This window comes from Chaetomium strumarium, assembly GCF_033439665.1.
Source record: "Chaetomium strumarium strain CBS 333.67 chromosome Unknown B0T15scaffold_7, whole genome shotgun sequence".
NCBI lineage: Eukaryota > Fungi > Ascomycota > Sordariomycetes > Sordariales > Chaetomiaceae > Chaetomium > Chaetomium strumarium.
Window position 1 is genome coordinate 1342685 of NW_026944435.1, and position 23074 is coordinate 1365758.

At 55.8% G+C, this 23074-nt stretch overlaps 7 protein-coding genes across 7 annotated transcripts; 5 read left to right on the top strand and 2 right to left on the bottom strand.

Annotated features, from left to right (window-relative positions):
* Positions 1-823: 823 nt before the first annotated feature.
* Positions 824-1731, top strand: B0T15DRAFT_496792 (uncharacterized protein; the record flags this gene model as incomplete). Its single annotated transcript, XM_062867210.1, has 3 exons — positions 824-898; positions 985-1417; positions 1475-1731. 3 exons carry the CDS (start codon positions 824-826, stop codon positions 1729-1731), a joined length of 765 nt encoding a protein of 254 aa, XP_062718102.1.
* Positions 1732-2400: 669 nt separating this feature from the next.
* B0T15DRAFT_542624 (transcription initiation factor IIF-like protein) lies at positions 2401-4147 on the top strand. Its single transcript, XM_062869935.1, has 6 exons — positions 2401-2628; positions 2764-2870; positions 2945-2979; positions 3047-3195; positions 3253-3707; positions 3768-4147. The coding sequence occupies exons 2-6, from the start codon at positions 2859-2861 to the stop codon at positions 3792-3794; spliced, it is 678 nt and encodes a 225-aa protein (XP_062718103.1). The 5' UTR covers positions 2401-2628; positions 2764-2858; the 3' UTR covers positions 3795-4147.
* Positions 4148-5487: 1340 nt separating this feature from the next.
* Positions 5488-8777, top strand: B0T15DRAFT_514369 (uncharacterized protein; the record flags this gene model as incomplete). The annotated part of the gene is made up of 4 exons (XM_062868111.1): positions 5488-6167; positions 6242-6547; positions 6597-8344; positions 8407-8777. 4 exons carry the CDS (start codon positions 5488-5490, stop codon positions 8775-8777), a joined length of 3105 nt encoding a protein of 1034 aa, XP_062718104.1.
* Positions 8778-9390: 613 nt separating this feature from the next.
* B0T15DRAFT_577450 (acetoacetate-CoA ligase-like protein) lies at positions 9391-12254 on the bottom strand. Its single transcript, XM_062871059.1, has 4 exons — positions 11806-12254; positions 11120-11703; positions 9873-11042; positions 9391-9730 (listed from the first exon to the last, which is right to left on the bottom strand). The coding sequence occupies exons 1-4, from the start codon at positions 12004-12006 to the stop codon at positions 9601-9603; spliced, it is 2085 nt and encodes a 694-aa protein (XP_062718105.1). The 5' UTR covers positions 12007-12254; the 3' UTR covers positions 9391-9600.
* A 1940-nt stretch (positions 12255-14194) lies between these two features.
* Positions 14195-16177, top strand: B0T15DRAFT_514371 (pyridoxal phosphate-dependent transferase; the record flags this gene model as incomplete). The annotated part of the gene is made up of 1 exon (XM_062868112.1): positions 14195-16177. One exon carries the CDS (start codon positions 14195-14197, stop codon positions 16175-16177), a length of 1983 nt encoding a protein of 660 aa, XP_062718106.1.
* Positions 16178-17043: 866 nt separating this feature from the next.
* On the top strand, positions 17044-19616 carry B0T15DRAFT_542638 (uncharacterized protein). Its single transcript, XM_062869936.1, has 4 exons — positions 17044-17282; positions 17334-17458; positions 17513-18803; positions 18869-19616. The coding sequence occupies exons 2-4, from the start codon at positions 17407-17409 to the stop codon at positions 19323-19325; spliced, it is 1800 nt and encodes a 599-aa protein (XP_062718107.1). The 5' UTR covers positions 17044-17282; positions 17334-17406; the 3' UTR covers positions 19326-19616.
* Positions 19617-20279: 663 nt separating this feature from the next.
* B0T15DRAFT_487517 (uncharacterized protein) lies at positions 20280-21878 on the bottom strand (the record flags this gene model as incomplete). Its single annotated transcript, XM_062866443.1, has 3 exons — positions 20280-21319; positions 21380-21541; positions 21608-21878. The coding sequence occupies 3 exons, from the start codon at positions 21876-21878 to the stop codon at positions 20280-20282; spliced, it is 1473 nt and encodes a 490-aa protein (XP_062718108.1).
* Between the last annotated feature and the right edge of the window lie 1196 nt (positions 21879-23074).

Here is a 23074-nt window from a genome sequence, read left to right on the forward strand (position 1 = left end):
GATTTGCTTTGCTTAAACCTCAAGATCATATATTGAGTTGGCTCTTTACCGTTTTCGCACTTGCCTGTCTTGATTCTCACCAAGCCCATGTGTGATTATTCCAGAGCTGTGTCCCTAACTGTTGCTCGGCTTGGTGTCGCACCTTAGCATTCGGATCAAGCGAGTAACCTTGGGATGGCATCTGAGAATCGATACAGACCACCCAGAATGGATCAGAGCCATCTTCGAGAATAGGAGCGCAGAGTTTAATGGTAACATTCTCGAGTTGATGACTTGCAGCAATCGAGGCCTGGATGCTTGTGACAGAGATATAACTACGATCCAATCAGCATCCTCGGAGGGCGACTTGGCCCCACCGTGGGAAGCCCAAGCATTGCCGATTTTCTCTTGGGCTGCTGCCATAATAGTTTGGGGATGAGGGGCAGCCTGCAACGGGGCAACAACCACATCAACCTGCTGCTTACCTACTTCCCTGCACCTTATCCACTTTCCGCAACTCCCAAACATCTTCTGCCACGCCAGCTCACTGCAAGGAACACTGATAATAGTGTCCTTATTCCCAGAAGAAGTTGCAGCATTGGGTACGTTTCCTTCGCTTTCGGTATCCGTCGCGCCTCTGCCCCGCCGCCCCAATACCCCGCCTCCTTTCCGTTTTGACCAACTTCAAAATTGAGCCCAAGATATGGCGGGGGAGGGGCTAGGGGAGGGAGCACGCGACGATACAAATCGCGAACGCGACAGATCTTAATAAGGGAAGCTGGGATTGCTAACACGCTGGACTACCAGTATCCTTAGAACCATCATCGACAGGTTAGCCGTCAAAATGTCTGCCGAAAACGACAACAAGCCGCTCGAGGAGGTCAAGGCCCCGGAGGCGAAGGCCGAAGAGACGCAGGAGGTATGTTCGACACGTCAGCGCGTCACATTTTTTGCATGAGTTCTTGTAGGGTTCCGCCTCGGCTGACCCATACTGTTTCACCGCAGACTCCGGCCGATGCTAAGCCTGTCACCTCTTCTTCCGTGTTCTCCATGTTTGGTGGTGGCGCCAAGAAGGAGAAGAAGGAGGATGAGGATCGCGGCGATAACTCTGGCAGTGCCAAGGCTCAGCGTGAAGCCGCTGCTGCTGCTGCCGCCGCTGCGAAGGACGGCGAGGAGGAGGACCAGGCCCCAGAGTCCGACGACGTCCACTTCGAGCCCGTCATTCACCTGACAGAAAAGGTTGAAGTCAAGACCAACGAGGAGATGGAGGAGCAGGTCTTCAAGATGCGTGCCAAGCTCTTCAAGTACATCTCTGAAACACGCGAGTGGAAGGAGCGCGGTACTGGCGACGTGCGCCTGCTGAAGCATCGCGAGAACGGCAAGACCCGGCTAGTCATGCGCCGCGACAAGACCCTCAAGGTCTGCGCCAACCACTATGGTATGTACAGCCTGAGCCCTGCCGGTCAGTGTCGTTCTAGAGGCTTACCAACAATAGTCGTCCCCGAGATGAAGCTCTCCCCCAATGTTGGGTCCGACAGGAGCTGGGTCTGGAACGTTGTTGCTGATGTGAGCGAGGGCGAGCCCGAGGCCCTCACCCTAGCCATCCGGTTCGCCAACTCAGAAAATGCCAACCAATTCAAAGACGCCTTCTTGAAGGCCCAGAAAGAGAACGAGAGCCTGTTTAAGAAGGCGAGCGAGGAGACTGAGGAGACGAAAGCGGCCGAGAAGGAGGAGAAGGAGGAGTCTGCGTAGAGTTGGGAATTCTCTACTGGTTGATGGCAATGTTAAACTCAGGAATACCTACCTAGGCACCAATCATCCCCAACACACCATGCACCGTCTTCCTGGGGAGGAACAGGAAGTGAGGAGGCTGGCTGTTTCGGATCTGAACACGACCCCATGGACACCCCCCATCACAACACCCATCTAGTCAGAGCGGGAAAGGAGCTCATCACCCTTTTCTCACAAGAGAAATACCAGCGGATGTAGCTGTAGATAGACCAAACACCATTGAGTCGCCCTGCCTTTCACCATATTAATGACAATAACAACCCTGACGTGTGGCGCCGTGTCACAAAGGGAAGAGTAGAGAGAAGAGAGTTTGATGGCGAGCAATCAGGACAGTGCCCAGTTGAAAGGAAAGAAGCGGACAATGCACAGACCGGCCATATTATGAGCTCTCCTGTGACCTGCACTCTGAGCTATACTAGTTACTTGGTGGTTGTTTACTGCCACTGCCACTCGCTTTCAGCAATTTGAACCGCTCGGTTTTTCTCCGGCAAAACTTCGGAACTCTCCTCAACTCAACACCGTGCGCTCACAGTGTACATCACATTTTCACACGGTCTTTGAATTCAACGCCGCACAGCCACAATCAAAATGTCGGACCGTCGTGTCACTCGTGGCGCTGTGGCGAGACTTCTCACTCCAGAGAACGGTACGTACCAATTCAATCAGTCGAGTCGCGAAGCTCCGTCGTGTGGTCGAGGCATCGCGACGAGAGGCCGAGAACAATCCCACGTTTCCCCATTCCCACTCCGCTGCCTTTCAACAGTTATTTCGAATCGATCTTGGTCGCAATTATATTGCTGCTTCATCTCAACCAGTTTTTCCTTTCGTTTTGGCGCGGCCGCCTTGGAAATTGGGACTGTAGGTGCTGGGTTTCCTGCGTCCCTTCTGCCCGCGCTCAGATCAACCATCCCGCTACAGATGCAGCCGAGGCACTTGACGTTTTCAGGTTGTTTTTGATCGGGCGATCTCATACTGATATTGCCAACCTTTAAGACGAGATCCAGGTTCGCACTCCTGGAGTCCGCTCCACCACAACCACTTCTACCCACGGTAAAAATAAGAGCGACAAGAAGAAGAAGGCGTTCAATATGATTGTCGAGGTTCGTCGGACTTAGAGGAGTCAAGAGCGCAGACACAAAATACCAGGTTGGCTAATACGCGATGTCGAATCCAGCGTAAGATCAAGGTTGTCACCGAACAACACAACATGTAAGCACCATATTCGCGATGCGCTGGGCCGAAAGAGGGGAAGAGATGGGCTGACGGAGTTTAACAGCGACAAGCCAGCCGTCAATGAGGGCTTCCCCATGAAGGAGTGGACCGTCGAGATCTATATTCTCGACCAGGATGGAAAGGAGAAACCGGCTCGTTGTTTCACCAAGGCCGTTTATCACCTCCATCCATCGTTTGCCAATCCGGTTCAGAGTATGCATCCTTTACTATGCGGCTCTCCAAAGTATGTAATACTGACATGCCTGGTAGCGTTCATGGAACCCCCCTTTAAATGCACGAACGAAGGCTGGGGCGAGTTCGAGATGTCGATCGACCTCTTCACAACCGAGAAGGGCGGCAAGCAGACGATTATCCACGATCTGAACTTCGCGGCTCCTCAGTACGAGAACATTCACACCCTCACTTTCAAGAACCCGTCGCAGGCCCTGCAGGCGATCCTGCGCGAGACTGGCCCCCTGCCCTCCGACGAGGAGCGCAAGGCTAAGAAGGCCGATGGCGGAAAGAAGAGGAAGACTTTCGACATCGAGAAGCTGGCCGACGGCCTTGTCAAGCTGGGTGAGGATGACCTTCTGCAGGTCATCCAGATGATTCACGATCATAAGGATGACGCGACCTACACCCAGAACAACATCGACGCGGGAGAGTTTTCGGTCGACCTGTACACCCTCCCTGAGTCGCTGGTGAAGATGCTCTGGGACTACCTGGTAGGTTGAAATATTCTCTCGCTGTTTCGCTGCTTCCCCGTCTCACTCCCGTGCTTGCAGGTCAAACAGGGCGTTTTGACGGCCTGAGAGCCGGGTATCGCATCTGCATTCGGCGGCGTCTGGCGTCTAGGAAAGGTTGGGGTCGCGGGAAAAGCGGCTTGCTTGTATGGGTCCGTACCATCTCAACGGGGTGTCGGTTGGCATTGCAGTCTCAGATGAGGTAGCCTTTTGGCCTGGTCTATACGAACCAAGAGTTTCGAGATATCAATGACAGCCGTCTCGGGTGGCATCGGTTGTTTGAGCTTTACCATCTCGGCAACTGCCCGTCTCTCTTGGTAGGGTCTGTAGATGGGATGGTTTTCTGCCTTCGCAGCCTTGTCAATAATAGACACGGTTTCGTCTGATACTTGCCTTTAATCCATCGCTTTTGGTGTGTGGTACAACCTTGTTTCTTCCCTCCTTTGGGCCCCAGCGACATGCAAAGGCCCGCCGGGGTATAGACAGCGACCGCAAGGCGAGGCAAGGAGTATGCGTCCATCGAGGAAAGGCAACCTAGACCATCCGCATCCCGTCGATCACCTCTCCCAAGCATCCGGAGCTTACGATGCTGTCACCGCTAATGGAGAGCATGTGGACAGTAACGATTGTTGGGGTACCTAAGGTACTTTTAACACAACCGAGAACCTACTATCACCTACCTGCATATATCCATACGCTGGAAACAATCCTCTGGGGAAGGGAGCTTGCATGCAGCGGGCAGATCCGCGATCATGATGTGTGCTGGGTGAGATGCATGCATCCTTAGATGGATGGACAGCCCTACTAGACACACGTAGGGCATTGGTAGCTAAGATCATGAGTGAGTTGCTGGTTTGTTATTTCAGTTACTCCAGCCACACCGCTAGGTAAGGTAGGTACGCTTCTTACCTACCTACGCAGGGGAGATCCTATCTTCGGCGGTCCCGTCTTGTGCTCACCCAGCCAGTTGAGGAATGCGCTTGGAGTCCGCGTGACTTGGGTCAACGTGACCCTCAGCTTACCAAACAGAAAAGGAGTAAGGTACGGATTACGGAGTAAATAGGTTACGGACCGCGACCGCAAAGTACCTACGTGTAGGTACCTTACCTTGCCTTACCTAACGTAGTAGTGTGAATACGGTGCCGACCGTACTCTCTCGAAGTTACCGAGGCGAGGCTAACTCCCGTCTGTTATGACCTGTATTGAGAGGACCAGACCAAAGTTACCACCCGCTTAAATGAAACGCGGGATCTCAGACAAACTGCTACTCAGGTATCCAGTGTTACATGCTTTCTCTTCAAAAGTTCATTTCGAGAATTTCACTTATCAAACACATGCGGGCTCGACCAACATACGCCTTCCATTTTGAGTCCAAGCATGGGCCTGCAGCAAGGAAGAGCGCGTGAGCGAAATCCCACCGCGATTGTGCTGGAGCTGTGACCCAGTCTCGAGCCAGTCTCTCCCTCCGTTCCACCGCTGATTGGCTGACGACGTACCCCGCGAAGTTTCTGTGCGGTATCAGCCCCACCTACAAGCATCCTCGAAGCGGCGGAGCCCAGGACTCGATCTTCGATGGCCAAGACCCCCTCAACTAGCCCCGAAAGTAAAACTGGCCCATTCCCCGGATTCTTGACCTTTCACCCATCGCAAACCGCTTCCAGCCGACAAGTAACGTCGCGGTGCATGTTGTTGGCCGCCCAGCGGGCTCTTTGGGACGACGAGCAAGTAACATTTATGCCTTTCGATTTTCCGTATACCCGCGATGTCGCAGTACGGACCCCCAGGTTTACGGATTTCATCCCTGTCACCCATTTCGCCCATTGCCGCCTCGTCATCGTCGACCGGAGCGGGACCCGCCCTTCCTCCGCCGCCCTCCGCAAGGGGAGGTGGAGCCGGGCCGGGATCCGAAACATCGGCCGGGACGCCGTCTCAAAACGCCCATCAACCCCAGCCTCCGCAGCACAAGCGCGTCTACCAGGCTTGTATTCCGTGTCGCCGCCGCAAGGTGCGCTGTGATCTTGGTTCTGTCGACGACCCACACGACCCTCCCTGTGTCCGCTGCCGCCGTGAGAGCAAAGATTGCTATTTTAGCGCCACACGACGCAAGCGCAAGGTTGACGATGGCTCGCTGGACGGTCACGACAACGACGAGTACATCATCCGCAATGGCCGCAAGCAGCTGCGCCCCGGCTCACCACCGCCCCTGGACGGCCGTCTCTACAGCGACGTACCCCTCACTCCAGGGGGTAGCCACGGCCGATACCAACCGCTGAGGCGGCCGACGGAGTCGAAGAGCGTTCGTGGCAGCAGCACGGGCGGTGAGTTCGGAAATGGTGAGGCCAATACTCCTCTCGAGAACCTGGAGGCCCGGACTGTCATGCGGAGGGAAGTGTATGGGCCACACGACGCACTCGAGCTGCTCCTCAACGCGGCTACCGACAAGTTAGTGGTTCCTCTCAGTAGTGTTCAACTAGTTGCAGAGAAACCAAGTTGCTGACATATCCTGTTCAAATTAGCGCGTCTCATAAGCCAGATGATGACCCTGCTCCTGTGCGGAACACGACTCAGGTTAGCTCCCACCATGCTCATCACGACGCCAACCCGCGAAGGTTATCTAGCACCATCACTCCGCGGGCCTACCAGAGCCGGCATTTGTCACGGCCTGAGGGCCCGACAACCGAGCAAGCAATCGATCCAGAGCTGACCAAACGTCATCCGTCTACCGAGCCCGGCTATCATGAAGCGCTCGAGGCTTGGGGGCGTTTCCGCTTCGTGCGCGCGGGATGGTTCACCGCTCAAGAAGCTATCGACTACATCGACTAGTAAGTTGATGATCAGCGTATCTTCGCACCAGGTGCTGACGTATCGCAGCTACTACAAATACCTATCCCCTCTGACCCCCATCTCGCCGCCAACATTTCACAACCCGGCATCCCACTTGACCCTGTTAACAGAGGAGCCGATACTTACTGTGACGCTCTTGACGATCTCATCCAGATACCGCCAGTTGCCTGGCACCGGAGGTCACTGCCGCTCTCACGCGATCCACGAGCAGTTGTGGACGTATCTGAGAGGTATGATTGAGCGAGTTGTATGGGGCCAAGAAGCTTTCGGCGGCGGCTTCTGCGGCTCGGGAGCCGATGACACGCAAAGCTCCAGCACGGCCCCGTGGCGTGGTCTGCGCAGGGGCAGTTTGAGAACGCTCGGGACCATTGAATCTCTGCTGATTCTAACAGAATGGCATCCGCGAGCGCTCCACTTCCCCCCAAAGGAAGCCACAGATGAGCTGATGCTCCCTTCACATAACTCACCAGACCATACCGGCCCTGATGGGAACCACAAACCGTCGGCTGGTTTCGGCGGTCGAAGAATTGAGAGCTGGCTGGAGCCAGCGTGGCGCAGTGACCGCATGTGCTGGATGCTACTGAGCACTGGGTTGGGGCTGGCTTACGAGCTTGGTATTTTCGATGACATCGACGAGCTACTTGCAGCTGGGGCCATCACGCGGCCCGAGTACGAGGAAGAGTCCTACCGATTGCGGGCGAACCGCATCAAAAGGCTGCTCCTGATCTATCTTAGCCAGCTGGCTGGCCGTCTCGGTTGGACAAACATGGTGCCAGAGAAGTTGCGCAAGGCGGATCCTTCCTTGTCGCGGAGAAAGCGCCATTCAGTCGAAGGGACCACCCCGGGAACAAACCCGTCGTCTCTGTCAAACTCGTTCAACTACATCCCTGACTTGGAGCTAGACGATCAAATCATCCACTGCTGGGCGGGAATCAGCAATGCCATGCAACTCGGTAACGAGAAACTGTTCAGGTCCCGGAAGCACACTACTGAGATCATCCAGAGCCGCAAATACATTGAAATGCTGAAAGATTTCCAGCCCGTGCTGAAAGACTGGTGGAACCAATTTGAGCGCTTCCGGTTACCTCCCTATATCCGGCACATCCTCACTATTGAGTACGAGTACGTGCGAATCTACATCAACTCGCTCTCCCTGCAAGCAGTCGTCGAGCGTTGCACCAGTAATGCCGGCGGCGGCGACTCGGGCGCCGGTGGGAGCGTGTCGGGCCACTCCGGGCCGCAGCTGTCGCCACAGACGCAAAACTACTACGGCAGGCTGCCGCTGGGGCAGCTAGGTGGTTATGGTGCCGACGACCAAGAGTACGTGAGGGAGGTTGTTTACGGCAGTCGAAACCTGCTCCGGACCGTCGTGGAGGGCCTGCTCCCTGGCGGTTACCTGAAGCACGCGCCTGTGCGAACCTACTTCCGCATCATCAGCGGCGCCATGTTCCTACTCAAAACCTTCGCGCTGGGCGCGCCCAAGTCGGATGTTGAATTGAGCATTGGCTTGATGGACCAAACGGTGGACGCGCTTCGAAATTGTGTGGTAGACGACGTCCACCTGGGCATACGCTTCGCCGACATGCTCGAGACACTGACCAGCCGGTTGAGGAACCGGTTCATCTATGCCCCGCCAGCTCCCGTTTCGACGGATGGTAGATCGCCTGGCCCGACGCACGGAGATTTGGCCAACGGCAGCGGCACGAACGGGATGTTGGGACACAACGGTGGCTCCCACGATGGGTGGCTCAAGGCGAGGGAGGGACTCGGACCTGGTAGGTGCTCCTTCCATTTTGCCTCAATATCATCCAGAATGCCGCAGCTAACCGCAGCGCAGAACGGTCCACAACCCCGGCCAACATCTCTGCCACCCCCTGGGATCTCACGGCAGGAACTCTCCCCTACCCGACGGGATCGGCATCCATGTTTGGCCCGTCCACTCCCGCCGCCACCACGGGTCTTGAGAACAACGGCGCAAGCAACGGTGCTCTTCCTGACGGCCCGCTGTTCGACAACCCGGTCTGGGCCAACCCCAACGACGAGATGTGGTACCTGCCTACAGGGCCGGCTTTCTTCCAAAACATCGATAACAACGCTGTGTCGATGACAGCGGAAGGCGTGAATGTTGGCGGCATGGACTTGCTCGAGTACATGGCAATGGACTCGATGGACCACCATAGCTTCAACATAGATGGATCTGCTTTCTGACATGTTTACTGCTGTATGCACAAACAAGAAACCTTGACATGTTTATGTCCTGCCAACAGGGAGGGAACAAAAGAGTGAGTGATATACGGGAAAAGACAAACTTGCTTAGCAAAGAGCTCGGGCATCTTTCATGGGTTATGGACGTGAAAAGGAAAAAGAGAACGAGGCGGATCGTTTTATCTCATGCGAAAAGGTGTTCCGGGGCATTCTGGTGGTTTAACAACCTACTGTATTTGTGTAGGTACCTATCGGGCAATTGTCTTACCATCTGAGCGTCAAAATGGACCAGGGAGAGACATCTTTTTCAGCGGGATCTGGTGTTCAGCGGGTCGTAGCGTTGTTGCTGAGCGGATACCTGTTGTATTTCCTAGCCGGTCGGGTCATACTGCTACCCGGCATCATGTCAGCTCCTTAGTATTTACGAATTCTTATATTTTCGTGATTTTGCGGTGATGTGGGCTGGCAGTCTTATAAGAAGAGTAACGGTGGAGGAGGGTGAGTGTTGAATCAAGCGAAGCAAAAGTCAGCCTAAGCAAGGGAAGGAGAATGGATCGAGTAAAAAGAAGGGGAAAGGGGCCAGATTTCTTAGAGGCATGATCAATAATAGTCCACTCTGTCTTCTTAAATACTCAATGGTTGAGATGCTGCTCTATTGCCCCTGTATCTGGCTGCGCGAATGAGTAGCAAACAAGTGTACTAGTATTTCTCTAACTTCCAGGTTTATCCCAATGTGAGTCAGTTCGTTAGGGTATGTTCATTAAGGCATGTCTAGGCCCTTCCTTCGTGCGTCTACAGCCTCCATTATCTCTTACCTACCGGGCTGCTAGTTCAGGACTGCCTCATTAGCCCTTGCTGCCCACTCTCTGAACCAATCCAGTGCCTCCGGGTTGGCGACGCTGGCGTTCGTCTTGACCTGCATCCCGGAGAGGATCTGCTTGACAGCGACTTCGATCCTACGCCTCCTTATTAGCATGAAGAAGTCCACACATCGATGGAAGTAATTTTCGGGTCAGCAGCAAAAAAGAAAAGAAAAAGAAACAAGGAAAGTAAGAAAAGAAAAGAAAAAGAGAAAAGAAAAACAGAAACAAAACCTACTTCTTGCCATTGCCCGTCTTGGGCACGCCCCCCTTCGCCTCCTCGATCACGCCCGGCACATGCCTGGGACTTAGCTCACGCCGAATGGTCTCGGCGATGCCCTTCCTCAACGCGTCATCAAACACCTTTCCCTCCACCATGACCACAAACAGACAGACGGTCTCGTCGCGGTCCAACTCCCGCCTCCTCCCCACACACACCGCGTCGGCCACGTCGGCAGCAAAGAAGCGCGTCAGCACGTTGTAGATCTCGGCGCTGCCGAATCGCACGCCCGCGGGCTTCAGCACGCCGTCGCTGCGGCCCAGCATGACGAGCCCGCCTCCTCCGGCGCCGGTGTTGCCGCGGGGTTCGCACATGCGCACAAAGTCGCCGTGGTGCCAGAGGCCGGGGAAGCGCTCAAAGTAGGCGGCGCGGTACTTGTCCTGTCCGCCTTCCCCAAAGAAGGCCAGCGGCTGGCTGGGGAAAGGCTTGGTGCACACCAGGTCGCCGGGGCTGTCGGGCGGAGAGACGGGCTGTGGGTTGGAGGGGTCTGACGCCGAGTCTACGACTGCAATGGCCATGCCCAGCCCGGCGCACTGCACCTCGCCTGCGCGGACGGGCAGGAGCGGGCAGGGGGCGCCGAACAGGGAGATGATGTCGGTGCCGCCCGTGATGGAGGCGAGGTTGATCCTGGCGGGGAAGGCGTCGTAGACGAAGGAGAAAGTCGAGGGTGGGAGGGGCGATGCGGTGGAGTAGATGGCCTCGAGCGCGGAGAGGTCCAGGGACGGGTCGGCCACGGGGCGGACGTTGTTGGCCTCGAGCGTGGTGAGGTAGGCGGCCGAGGTGCCGAAGTGGGTGACGCGGAGGGCGGAAAGCAGCCGAGGGAGGGAGGCGTAGCCGTGCGGTTGGAACGGCGAGCCCGAGTAGAGAACCAGCGAGGCGCCGCAGGACAGGGCGGACACGCTCCAGTGGTGCATCATCCAGCTGGTGGTGGTGTAGTAGAGCATGCGCGAGCGGGAGGCCGCCGAGAGCGAGCAGTGCAAAAAGTGCTCCTTCTTGTGCTGCAGCAGCGTGCCCGCCGCGGTGTGGACGATCGCTTTGGGGAGCCCCGTGGTGCCGCTCGAGTACAAGACGTACAGCGGGTGAGAGGGCGGGAGTTGGGCGAAGGTCAGCGGCGAGTCTGGTGATCCACTGCAGGAGGAGTCAGGACACCGGACACATAGTCATACTAGTAGTCATAGGACACACAAAACCCCGAAGTGACTCACCATTTCAAAAACGCCTCGTACTCCTCCGCCTTGACCCCCGTTGCGCGCATCTCGTCCAGCCCAGTCTCGACATCCTTCAGACCTCTGATGATGACGACCTGTTCCAGACCGTGCTTTTTCAGCTCGTCAATCACCTCCAGCGTCTTGGCATTGCCGGGCCACGCCTTGCCGTTGTACAGCGTTGCGTTGTCGGCGAAGAGCACCTGCGGCCTGATCTGCACCAGGCGGTCGAGCACAGCGCTGACGCCGTTGTCTGGGCTGATGCCCGTCCACATGGCTCCGACGGCGGCGGCACTCAGCAGAGCGACCAGGGCCTGCACGTGGTTGGCAACAAAGCCAGCAACAACGCTGTTCTCCCCAACGCCGGCCGCACGCAGCGCGTTGGAGCAGAGGCGGACCTGGTCCCTGAGCCCGGCCCAGGTCGTCTCGGTGAGCTGGCTTTCATCCTCGGTGGCCGTGATGACCGCCGTGCTCGACTCATCGACCTCGGCATTGGCGGGGAAGAGCAAGTTCTCTGCAAAGTTGAGACGGGCACCGGCAAAGAAGTCGGGTCGGGGAAACATGGGTGCTTCAGGAGGCAGGACCTGGGACAGGTTTCAGCAACGGTGTTCTTGAGAAAAGGGGCTATAGGGGCTTTATGTAGATTCAATGGCTGCAGTCCAAATCGACAAGATTCAACAACGCACCCGGTCAAACGGCTTGGAGGCCTTGATGCCGGTGAAATGCCAGACCTCACCCCAGAAGTCGGCGATATGATCGACAGACCACTTGTACAGCTCCGGGTAGTCCCTGAGTTCCAAGTCGTATTTGGCGTTCACATGCTGGAGGAACTTCCACATCTGGGTCGCCCGTGGGTTTTCGTGTCTCCATAGTTCGGCGGCTGCCATTTTGTCGCTGACGGAGAAAGAGCGAATAGGGGGGATGGAATCGGGTATTAGTTATTATCTTGACCGTAAAAAGGATGGTCAATGGTCGATTAGGCGTTCGCTGCTGCGATACCAACGTGTTACTCCAACTTCGCAAGTGTAAAACAACGCCCGCAACGGATCCGAGGACCTGGGCCGGGCGTTTTGCTGTTAAAGACGGGATGAACCCACGCACGGATCGGGGATCTTGAACCGCATCGGGCGGTTCCTGCCCAGATTCCCGCCGAAAATTCCAGCCCCCGAGTTCCGATGCGGATTGGAACCCGCTGAACCCGCAGCCCTGGGACTGGCCAAAGCCGACGATTTCCACAAAATAGAAACGGTCAATGCAGGTACCCAGCAGCGAGGCGCACGTGCTACAGGATTCCTATCCCCTTCATACTGTGTAGTGGAAGGTAGGCACAGTGTTGACAACGTGAGAGGTGGTGGGCACCTGGGTAACAATGAAGCTGATGACAAGACTGACATGAGCGCCATGCCGTGGCTGGGAGTATAATGTAAGGAAAGAGACAGGGCAGATTAAAAGGCTTGTCTGCATTCTGTATTGGAAGGCTAACACAACGGGCTCCTTCTCTCCTTTTCGCATTCTCATGTCCTCCCCCCCAGGAGCTTGGGAGGCCGCCGTCACCTAGAAAGCTTTTACAGGGTGCTGCTCCTACGACTGAGCCGGTACTGCCAGGTCCGTGGGATCGTTCCATGCATTCCAAATGCTTGCGAATGCTGAGTGCAGCCTTCAAATTAGGTATTTATCGACCACTTTGTCAGAGACGAGGGGTTTGGAAGCACACTGCGACTCACGGCTTTGGACAATTGGGGATTGGAAATCTGGAATGTTTGCTGCTCAACACTCAGCTGATTCCTATGGGCCCTTTTCTGATCCTGCTCTGCTGATCTGCGGCACTTGGAACGTTGGTGTCCCTTAGGCTAGGTTCCTGGATAGCGCGCACGGGCCTTCAGGAACCAACCCTGGTCTGAGCTGTTGGAGGTGCGCGACTTCAGACGACCCGCGATGGCCAGCGCAATCGCTAGATATTGCTATGGCAACCGTGTAAATGGAAGGCATCCGGCCCATTCAATAACACTGCTCGAGGGAGTAAGGCTCAACTCTCGAGCCCATTGAACGGGAACCCTGCCCCCTGCTGCTTTTCGGGGGGATGGAGCCTGGAGGTCGCAGCCGGACCGCTCGGCATCGGCATCAAGAAGGTTATCAAAAAAAGAACCTCACCCAGGGGCAATTTGCGCGGACAGAGCGAACCGTCCAACGAGCTAAGGCGCAGGGCAGGTTCGCCAAATTGCGCCAGGGCTTCACCGGCAAGCATGGCCCCACTGTGCCCAGTTCCCGAGACCCCGATTCGACAATCTCCTAGCCCCTGCCCCGATCCGTCTCTGAGGTGAAATCCCGTCTGCGGTCCATATCAGCTCTTTTCCTCCACCGACTCTTCCTGAACTTACAACCTCTTCTTCCCTTACCCGTTAGAAGAGTGCCGTTCAGATAAAACACCCGGCGCTCAAGGCGAGGGCGACTTGGCCGGCGTGGTCCCTTCCTTCCTTCCCATCTAATTCGAGAATTCCGTCGATAGCTGCTCCCTCACCGCAACCACCCGGCCCATCCGCCGTCCCTTGCAGCTATCGACAGTGATTTTCGTTCGCCGCCAAAAGGAGCTCTCGGCAGCGTCTTGCACGCCATCCCAATTGGCTCAACGACTTCGTTAGAGACTTGAGCGGTCACCCAGACCAGTCGCTGGACGCGTGTGTCCGAGTCGGGTGAGTTGGTTTTCTTTTCTCCCTGCCTGCTCGGTAAAGACGCTGCGCCGTTTGCGTGAACTGGGACCCGGTGTTTCGAGTATGGAAGGAACGGCGCCCAGTGGAGCTGCAAAGGGGGGCTACCCTTTCACGTTGGCGCCGCTCTCTCCTGCGGGCTGAGCTAGAAGCTCTATGGGAGCTTGACTCTCACACCGCTCATGCAATCGACCTTTTGATCTCGTTTCGTACCAACATGATAACTTGCCCAACCGATTCCTGAATGCCTCACAGACAGCTTACTGATGAGCCCTTCGTTCTAGAATCAATTGGCGCTACCGGTCGCGATCAGCTCCCGTTCAAGGTGCCTCGAATCAGTTTCGGTGTACAGCAGCACAAGCCCTCAACGATGCCTCGAAAGCTCTCGAACCCCTTCTCAACATCAACTATGCCACACTCGGAGAAAGAACGTCGGCCTTCACAGTCAAAGGGCCGTCTTGCCGGCTTCTTCTCTTCCAGGTCAAGGGAGCAGCCGGCGGCGCAGCAAACCCCTTCGCACCATAAACTAGTCTCGTCCCAGATGACGGTCTCGACCTCTCCCCTGCCAACAATCTCGCTGTCCACATCCATTACTGGGGAGCTCAACAGCGACGAGACTCCGACCACTCTCTTTGAACCTCCCTCTACCGATGAAGCCAGGGCCCAAGAACGCCGCGATGCTCAGTTCGGCCCTCTGCTCGATCCGTCCCACTTATATGTGAGCGCCCATCAAGGAAAGCCGCTCGAAACGCCAGTCGAGGACGAGCCACCTTATTTCTACGTCCTCACCACATACATCAGTTACCTTCTTCTGATCGCTTTCGGTCATGCGCGGGATTTCTTCGGGAAGCGATTTGGTAACAAGAAATTCTACGCACCCATCAAGGCTGCCAATGGATATGCGCCACTCAATGACGATTTCGACAGCTTCTACGTCAGAAGGTTGAAGCTCCGCCTCGACGACTGCTTCGCCAGGCCGACAACCGGTGTTCCAGGCCGATACATCACGCTTATCGACCGCAAGTCGGACGACTTCAACCGCTCCTACAAGTTCACCGGCACCTGCACCCAGACTCTGAACCTCAGCTCCTACAACTACCTGGGATTTGCTCAGTCGGACGGACCGTGCGCCGACGCTGTGGAGGAATGTGTTCGCAAGTACGGTCTCAGCTTTGCCAGCCCGCGGGCCGATTCCGGAACGTCCGACCTTGTCATGGAAGTTGAACGCGAGGTTGCCCAGTTTGTGGGCAAGCCTGCCGCCATGGTGTTTCCCATGGGCTTCGTGACGAACGCTTCTTCCTTCCCGGCCCTCCTCTCCAAGGGCTGCCTCATCATCTCGGACGAGCTGAACCACGCGTCCATCCGCATTGGCGCCCGTCTTTCTGGTGCAGTTATTAGATCTTTCAAGCACAACAACATGGAGGACCTGGAGAAGAAGCTGCGTGAAGCCATCTCGCAGGGTCAGCCGCGCACGCATCGGCCGTGGAAGAAGATCCTGGTTGCTGTCGAAGGTCTTTACTCGATGGAAGGTACCATGGTCGACCTTCCCGGTGTCCTGTCGCTCAAGAAGAAATACAAGTTCTACCTGTATGTCGACGAGGCCCACAGCATCGGGGCGTTGGGGCCGAATGGGCGCGGTGTCTGCGACTATTTTGGCATCGACCCCGCTGAAGTCGACATCCTCATGGGAACTTTCACCAAGTCGTTTGGCGCCAATGGTGGCTACGTTGCGGCTGAGAAGCACATCATCGACGGGCTCCGGATGACCAACGCGGCAACCCTTCTTGGCGAATCTCCCACCCCGTTTGTTCTGATGCAGATTCTCACCTCGCTCAGGCTAATCACTGGAGAGGTTGCCCCTGGCCAGGGCGAGGAGCGCCTGCAGCGCCTCGCCTTCAACTCCCGCTACCTCCGGCTCGGCCTAAAGCGTCTCGGGTTCATTGTCTACGGCCACGACGATTCGCCCATCATCCCCATCGTGCTGTACCACCCCGGGAAGATGTCGGCTTTCAGCCACGAAATGCTCAAACGGAAGATCTCGGTGGTCGTTGTCGGCTACCCGGCCACGCCGCTCATTAGCTCTCGCGTCCGATTCTGCATCTCCTCGGCCCATAACAAGGAGGACATGGACCGCATCCTCGCTGCCTGCGACGAGGTCGGCGATATCTTGTGCCTCAAGTTCTCGACTGGCATCGCGGGCGGCCAGGAGCCGCTGCCTGCGGGAGTCACACCGGAAATGGAGAAGGAATGGCGTAAAGCAAACGGCCTTGAAGGTGTCGTCAAGCCCCCAAGGTGGAAGCTCGAAGACGTCATTGCTCGCGGTGTGGAAGATACCAAACATCAGCTGCGGTAAATGTTTCTGCGGTGGATGGTGTACATAAATCATTCGGGTTGTCCACGGCATATGGGGTGCGGCCGTGAGATGCCCGGCTTGTACAACAATGCTGAGCCGTGGCTGCCGCTACGCAACCCGGCGGATACCGGCGGTAATGTCTACATTTTGGCAGAAGGATGCTGAACTGCCCATAGAGCAAGTTACTAGCAAGCTCTGAGCATAGAGACCCCGGACCGAGAGTCAATACCCGGCTCCTAATATGTATTTATTTCAATTACACATCTGATAGGGACGGGAGTTGACATGCGGAGTTGGAGATAAGGGAGTTGGGGATGGAGGCAAAGATGCTGGTGGGAACCGCGGGTTTCGTGAGCGTTGATGATGATGGGATTAATGAAAGGATATATATACTGGAATAGACCACGTCATGTCTTAGTGCTGTATAACTGTAAACTTGGTCTCGCCTGCGCGTTACAACACTGGCGTGCGGCCTTTGATGTATAAGAGGTAGGTACCGTAACTTAGTGATTTCGAATTCAGAGCTGAAGCGCAAATGCGCAATACGTTCCGTGATTGCATTCCCCTTCTAATAAGCGTCACGTGGCGACGCGTTTCACCGCACCAGCGCGCTGTTACAAGTGTTATCGCGCACAAGCACCTTCCATTCTGCCCCTCCATGAAAGTCGTGTCACCCGACTTCTGTGCTTTTGAGTTTCGGGCAGAAGCTTTTCGCAGTTTCATTTCATTTCGCATCACTTCGGTTTCAATAACAATAGTGCCAACCCAAGCCTATTTAATCTACTGGCCTTTTTTACTACATCTTGTTGGCCCTGTTAAGGGCGATTACACAATACCTCATCTCATATTAGGTCGATACGGTCAGCATTTCTGGCTCTTTTCTCCTTTGGTAAGTCTACTCTGACCGAGCATCACCGCTCTTTGCGAAATCCACCTTTCTATGTTGGTAGTTACCTACCTTTCCGTCGCCATTATCGGTCACTAAAGGGCTCCTCGCCTGCTGCATCATGGCATGCATACGTTGGCTTTGAGCGGCCGGTTACGTGAAGCGGTGGCGCTCAACCGACTTCTGTTTGATGGCACAGCAGGCGGCGTGAAGCCAGCAGTATGTGCCATTGTACTTCATCACCATCGATACTAACTATAATTTTCTCAGCCCCGATAGCAGCAGCGGCTTCGGACTTTGCTGGTCCAATCCTTCATCTTGTGCGCGCTTTGGGGATGGCAAGATGGCTAAACCAGGGAAGAGAGAGAAACAGCAGACGCTGGAGGCCACCCTCGGTAAGTTGCCCGCTTCTTTGTTTCGCGACCGAGCAGGCTGCTTATGCTATCCAGGCCGACTTCCAAGGAGGCCAACCAAGAATCTGAGCCCAGCCGAGCCAGTCACGACGAAGGGCAAATCGGGAACGACTTCAGGGGGTCTGGCTTCTAGCTCGCCGGTGCCGCCGTCATCTTCATTCATCCACCCGTCACAACCCCGCTCGCCCCAATTGTTCGGCTCCACGAAGAAGCGGAGGCTTGTCGTGGATGACGATTCCTCGGACGAGTCGAGCGGTGAGGAGAGCGTGGCAGCAACTCCTGTGCCGAAGACGAAGGGCGGCAAGAAGCGTCAAACGCTGCTCTCGCCCGCCAAAAGCAAAGGGGCCCAAGAGGGTACTGATGATGACGACGAAGATGACTTACCACTTGTTCCTTCAACAATTAGGCGCAAGAGACCCACGGCGAGAGCTTCCGATGACAGTGGCGATGAGGACCAACCTCTACCCCCCTCCAATCGCAAGAGACGCCGACCAATATCCTTCAATGACAGTGACGGTGATGGCGACAGTGATGACCAGCCTCTAGCCTCCTCGCCCATCAAGCGGCGGCGACTTATTCGGCGAGGTGCAACCACTGGTCTCGCGAAGAAGGAGATTGCCGAGGATGAAGATGAAAATACCGAGCCGACGTCATCCATGACGAGAGCCAAGCGGACAGGGCGGAAGCCGCTCAACGACAAACAGAAAGCGAGGGAGCGGCTCCGGCGGAGGCGTGCCGGTGAAGTTATCGATGAGGAAGAAGAGTGCACTTCCTCCGAAGAGGAGCCCAAGAAGGCTCTGTACGACTCGGATTCCGACCACCCCGCGCTGAGTGAGTTCGAGGATGACGAAGAGGGCGTACTCGAGGTCAAGATCGCAGACGGGAAGAGCAAAAAGCGATCCAAGGCCAAAAAGACGAAGCAAAAGGCCGCCGACGACGATAGCGACTCCGACAATAGCAGTGACAACTTCATCGTGGACGACAGTGATGTGCCGCTTGGCATACCAGACCATCTGGAAATACCTCTGGAGCTTACACATCACTCACGTAAACCTTTGAAGGAGCATTTCCGGGACGTCATAGAGTGGCTCGTGCAATTCAAGATCAACCCCGGGTTCTCGGACAAGGGACACGCGCTGTATAAGATGGGGTGGAAGAAGCTTGATGACGAAGTAACCGGCCTTGCGCAGTCAAAGTTCACCTCATCTGTCTGGAAGAAAGACTTCTACATGGCGCTACGGGCCCGCCCGTACTTCACCATTGAAGTAGTCGACTCTGAGGATTTGCAAAACTGCGAGGCCTGCGGCAGGAGTGGCCATCCCTCCACGTAAGTTACCTTAGTGATTTCCACTCACACTGAACAGCCAGACCCAGCTGACCTAGAGCTTCTAGACGCAAAATCACTCTCACAGGCACCCCTTACTACAAGAACAGTGCCGACCTAAACCGGTTACTTGAACCGGTCGAGACGAGCAGCACTTCCGAAAGTTCGGATTCCGACTCGGACTCTGGAGACCTTGATGAAAACGGCATGCCCATCACGAACCAGACCAAGCAATGGCGTGTCGGGATTGTTTGCGGCAGCAACGCCGAGATGGGCCACAAGCTCCTGCACTGGAAGCACGATCTCCTCGAGTGGGTTGATGCCCGCTTGCACGAGGAGGGCTACATGGAGGGGTCCAAGCTGGCTGAGCGCGAGCGCATGACCCCTAAGAAGAAGCATAAGCTGGTCGATAAAATCCTCGACGACTGGGGCGAGAAAGGAACAATCAGGGCGCTGTATCAGGACTTCAAGGGCATGCTGGAGGATGCGAGGAACCGATCAACCACAGGAAAATATCGGAGATAGGGAGCCGATCCACCTTTTGGTATACCGCTGAGGAGTCGTCTTTTTCACGGTGTGCCCTGGAGTGACAGGTATTGAGGGGGGAATCAAGCGTTGGCTTCTTTCTTGAAGGAGTTGCGACCTTCTTGGGGCGTTGTTTTCAGGATCGGGGTTTGCTGCTACTGGAGCGAAGGGTTTACTTGTTAGAAGCTACTGTATGAGTTTTCCTGTATGGGTTCCCTAGTACGATACTCATGTATGATTCTTCTGTATGACTGTTCTGTGCAGCAAAATTAACATTTTTGTTCACAACCATTTCGGTCTTAGACTGGACCGTGATACTAAAGAACAACGCTATGTGCTCATCATTCCCCGTGCGAACGGCATCACGAAAAAGGCACATGTGCAACACATGATATAGAAGAGCAGTGAGCCGCATTGGATGCAGAGTTACTGAACATCTTCGAGAAATGTCCCTCCTGAACGGGGAGGGTTCGACCATGTATACAGGCAACGGCCTCCATCACATACGGTTACCTGACATGATCAAACACGGTGAGCGAAAAACGATGCCACCTCTTCTTCTCCCCCTTACTCACTACAAACTATGTATCAAGAAGGGAAGAGACACCACTTTGTTTTTTTTAAGAACCCTCTCCAAGCCTACACTACTCCCATCCAACGCAATGCCCGAATCCGACAACTCAAATCTGGCCCCCGATCGAAACACCGACCCGGCTCTCCCCTCCTCTCTCTTCCCCTTCAATTCTTTACATATACCGACATACACAACCTTCGAACACATTTCGACAACCAAGTCTTGTCCCAGATAGGCTCATTGAGGACACAGGAACCCCACATATATCCGTCGCTATGCAAACAGCCCCTCTCAATCCGGCTTACAACACCCCTAGCGCCTGCCTACGACCTGGGAAAGCACCCCTTCACGCACTGACCCGCCCTTGGTGCGCTCACATCCTAAATGATGCCTCCCGGCGGGTCATAGCCCGTCCCGGTGCCTCCTCTCGCCGAGGCGCCGGCTAGGCCCGCACTCCCAGGCGCCTCGCCGGCCCCGCCATCGGGAGGCGCCGTCTTCCGGAGCATGAACATGGGCTTCTTGCCCTCCTTATCCAGCTGCTTGAACAATATCAGAGGCTTCTCGTCCAACCCCAGGCACCGCTCCTGATCGCCGTAGACGATATACAGCGCGTACTGGTCCCACGGCGCGTTGATCTGGTATTTCTTGAGCGCGGCGGGGAGGACCTTGTAGCACGGGTCATCCATGCTGACGCGGAAGGACTTGAAGATCTCGACCGAGGCGTTGCTGCTTGCGCCTGGCGTTTCTGGGGCGGGCGTCTGCATCCTGCGCGGGGCGGTGCCGCTCTGTGGTTGGCTGTAATGATCGTTCGAGGTAAAGGTGGAGCGGCTTGAAGGTGTCGTTTGCTCGCCGCGGTAGGAGCGCGCGCCAAGCGTGGTGCCGGTCATCATGCCTCCGGTGGGCGGAGAGGTTGGGGATGGCATGTTGGGAGAAGGGTACGAGGGCGACGAGGAGCTGCCCGCATTCCCGTTCATAGCGGCCAGATGGGACGAGGAGAGAACGGCTCTTTCGGCGGCGCTCGAGGGATCGAGCGTCTGTTCGACGATGGACCGGTCGTGGCTCGTTTGCAGGTGGGTTGGAGATGTGGCCTTGGGTGTGGTTCCCAGCATAATCTTCTTGGTGGAGTACTGGCGGTTCAAACCTGCACTGCCCTGACCTGCTGTTGATGGTGTGGGCGCGGGGGGCGAAAGCGTGCTCTCGTACGTCTGACCGTTGTTGAGCGTTGGCAGCGGTTGTTGGGCGTTTTTGGCCAGCCGTAATGCGGGCAGCATGTCTTCCCGCAACCTCCTGAAGTCCTCAGTTAATCTTCGGAGATCCTGCTCAAATAATGCCATCCGCTCGTCTCGAAGGCGCAGCTGTTCCACGAGGTGCTTAATATCCTTCAGTGTCGCATTTGACGACTGTGCTTGTGTCTCGGCAGCTGTGGTTTGTTCAGTTAGTATGACACCCTCACATCTAGCAAACTTCGACAAGGACGTACTTGGCGGCATATAGTGATCAGGTTCGATGGGAACGTCCTGTGCCTTCTTGACATCGTAAACCGACTTAAGGATGGTCAGACGGTGTCCAACACTAGTGATCCCCATGGCTTTGAGATCCTCATGCTGCAGAGCCACGAGGGCTTCGCCGACGATGTCATTTTCTAACGCAAACGGGCGTCAACACGGCTGGTCCAGCGAACGGCAAGCCCGGCCCAACGTCTGCTCACCTATAAACCTGTCTGCATATTGTTGCACGCCTATGCTGGCAATGAAATCGGCGCATTCTTCGGCGGTCCACTCGGATATGATAGTTTCGGGTAGCCTGTCGGCGCTGGAGCGGTAGCCGTACGTGGTGGGTGTGTGCTCGGCTGATGGCGGGTCGGAGTCGATCGGGGAGTTCTCCACGTCGGTGGCTATGGGCGAGCTGCCATGGATATCTCTCTCGTACTCGTCGTCTGCATCTGACTCCGCATAGGCGGTCCCCGAGTCGAAGTTCATGGCTGGGTAGACTGGGGCCCTCACGGCCTGCGCTGCGGCGAGGGCCAGCGTATCGGATCGATCTTGCCCCGAAGGGAGCGGCCGACGAGAGAGGCAAGAGGTGGCAGGATGTTCCTTTCGGGACCGAGGACTCGGAGTGAGCTACGGTCTTGATACAGCGCAGGGGGCGTTGGTTCCAGCAAAGAGCAGCGGTGGTTTAGATCTCGTCGTGGGGTTGCGGCACGTCGATCGGATCCGTAGACGGCAGGCGGCAGGAACGGGCAGTGCTCGGCGACGGATTCCTAACTACTTCCCCCAACGGCCCCTCGATCGAGCAGCAAGGGTTATTGTGGGCTGGACTGAGGTGCCCGGCGGCTTGGGGCTATCTATCGTAACAGAAAGGGCGGCGCGGCAGCAGGAGAGCGAATGCCGTGGGATTGGCAAGTCGTCGATTGACGGCGGAGTGGGAGCTTCCAGTTGTTGATTGCGGGCGCAAGCGCTGCCGTACTCCGTAGCCGCTCGCTTGGTTGCTTGGAAGTGGTGCACTTCCTAAACCGTGCTAGTGTCAAATATTGTCCTCGCGAGTTCCAAGGTTGCTCCCCCTTGCGAGTTGCGACTTCCAGACCAGGCCAGGGGTCCCACCCGACCGTTGTGCCTGGAAGGCCGAACTTCACCCCTCGCCTGCCCGCTTTGCTGTGGCTCCACGCCTTATTATTACTAACTGATTGCCGAATAATTCATCAAGCTGGCCGCAGGTACAAACGGAAGCAGCGCAGCGCCAGGTCTTCCGTCTTTGATGCGCAAAGTCATGTGTGATTGAGTCAGTGTGACGACATATCGGGTCTCATGAGAGACTTCTTTCGTCCAACAGCAACATTGTATGCTCTTGCGACTGCTATATTGAACTCTATTACCCTCTTTTGCCAGGAGGAATCCCAAGCCACCGCCAATTATGGAAGCGGTTCATTGCGGAGCCCCGCCCAATGTTCCCAAATTTTTGTCAAAAGGCACCACAAAACTGATATACATTGTACGTAGGGAGTCATGAGGCTTCCATCGATCAGTGAGGACTAGTAGTCTTCATGAAATATCACTTGTGTCAGTATGGCTCGGGCATCCTTGTGTGGTCGGGCGGTATTGTATGGCTTGGCTGCCAACTTTCGGCGTTTCGTCTGATCTTTGATTGTCTGCTCGCGATTTTCCATTGTGTCTCGCAT

Coding starts and splice junctions, on each gene's coding strand:
- B0T15DRAFT_542624 (XM_062869935.1), top strand. Junction 2,980..3,046: donor GTCACCGAACAACACAACAT/GTAAGCACCATA, acceptor GGAGTTTAACAG/CGACAAGCCAGCCGTCAATG. Junction 3,196..3,252: donor GTTTGCCAATCCGGTTCAGA/GTATGCATCCTT, acceptor CATGCCTGGTAG/CGTTCATGGAACCCCCCTTT.
- B0T15DRAFT_577450 (XM_062871059.1), bottom strand. CDS start 12,006: ATGGCAGCCGCCGAACTATGGAGACACGAAAACCCACGGGCGACCCAG. Junction 11,704..11,805: donor CCTCCAAGCCGTTTGACCGG/GTGCGTTGTTGA, acceptor AACCTGTCCCAG/GTCCTGCCTCCTGAAGCACC. Junction 9,731..9,872: donor AAGACGGGCAATGGCAAGAA/GTAGGTTTTGTT, acceptor AAGGAGGCGTAG/GATCGAAGTCGCTGTCAAGC.
- B0T15DRAFT_542638 (XM_062869936.1), top strand. CDS start 17,407: ATGGCTAAACCAGGGAAGAGAGAGAAACAGCAGACGCTGGAGGCCACC. Junction 17,459..17,512: donor GACGCTGGAGGCCACCCTCG/GTAAGTTGCCCG, acceptor TATGCTATCCAG/GCCGACTTCCAAGGAGGCCA. Junction 18,804..18,868: donor AGGAGTGGCCATCCCTCCAC/GTAAGTTACCTT, acceptor TAGAGCTTCTAG/ACGCAAAATCACTCTCACAG.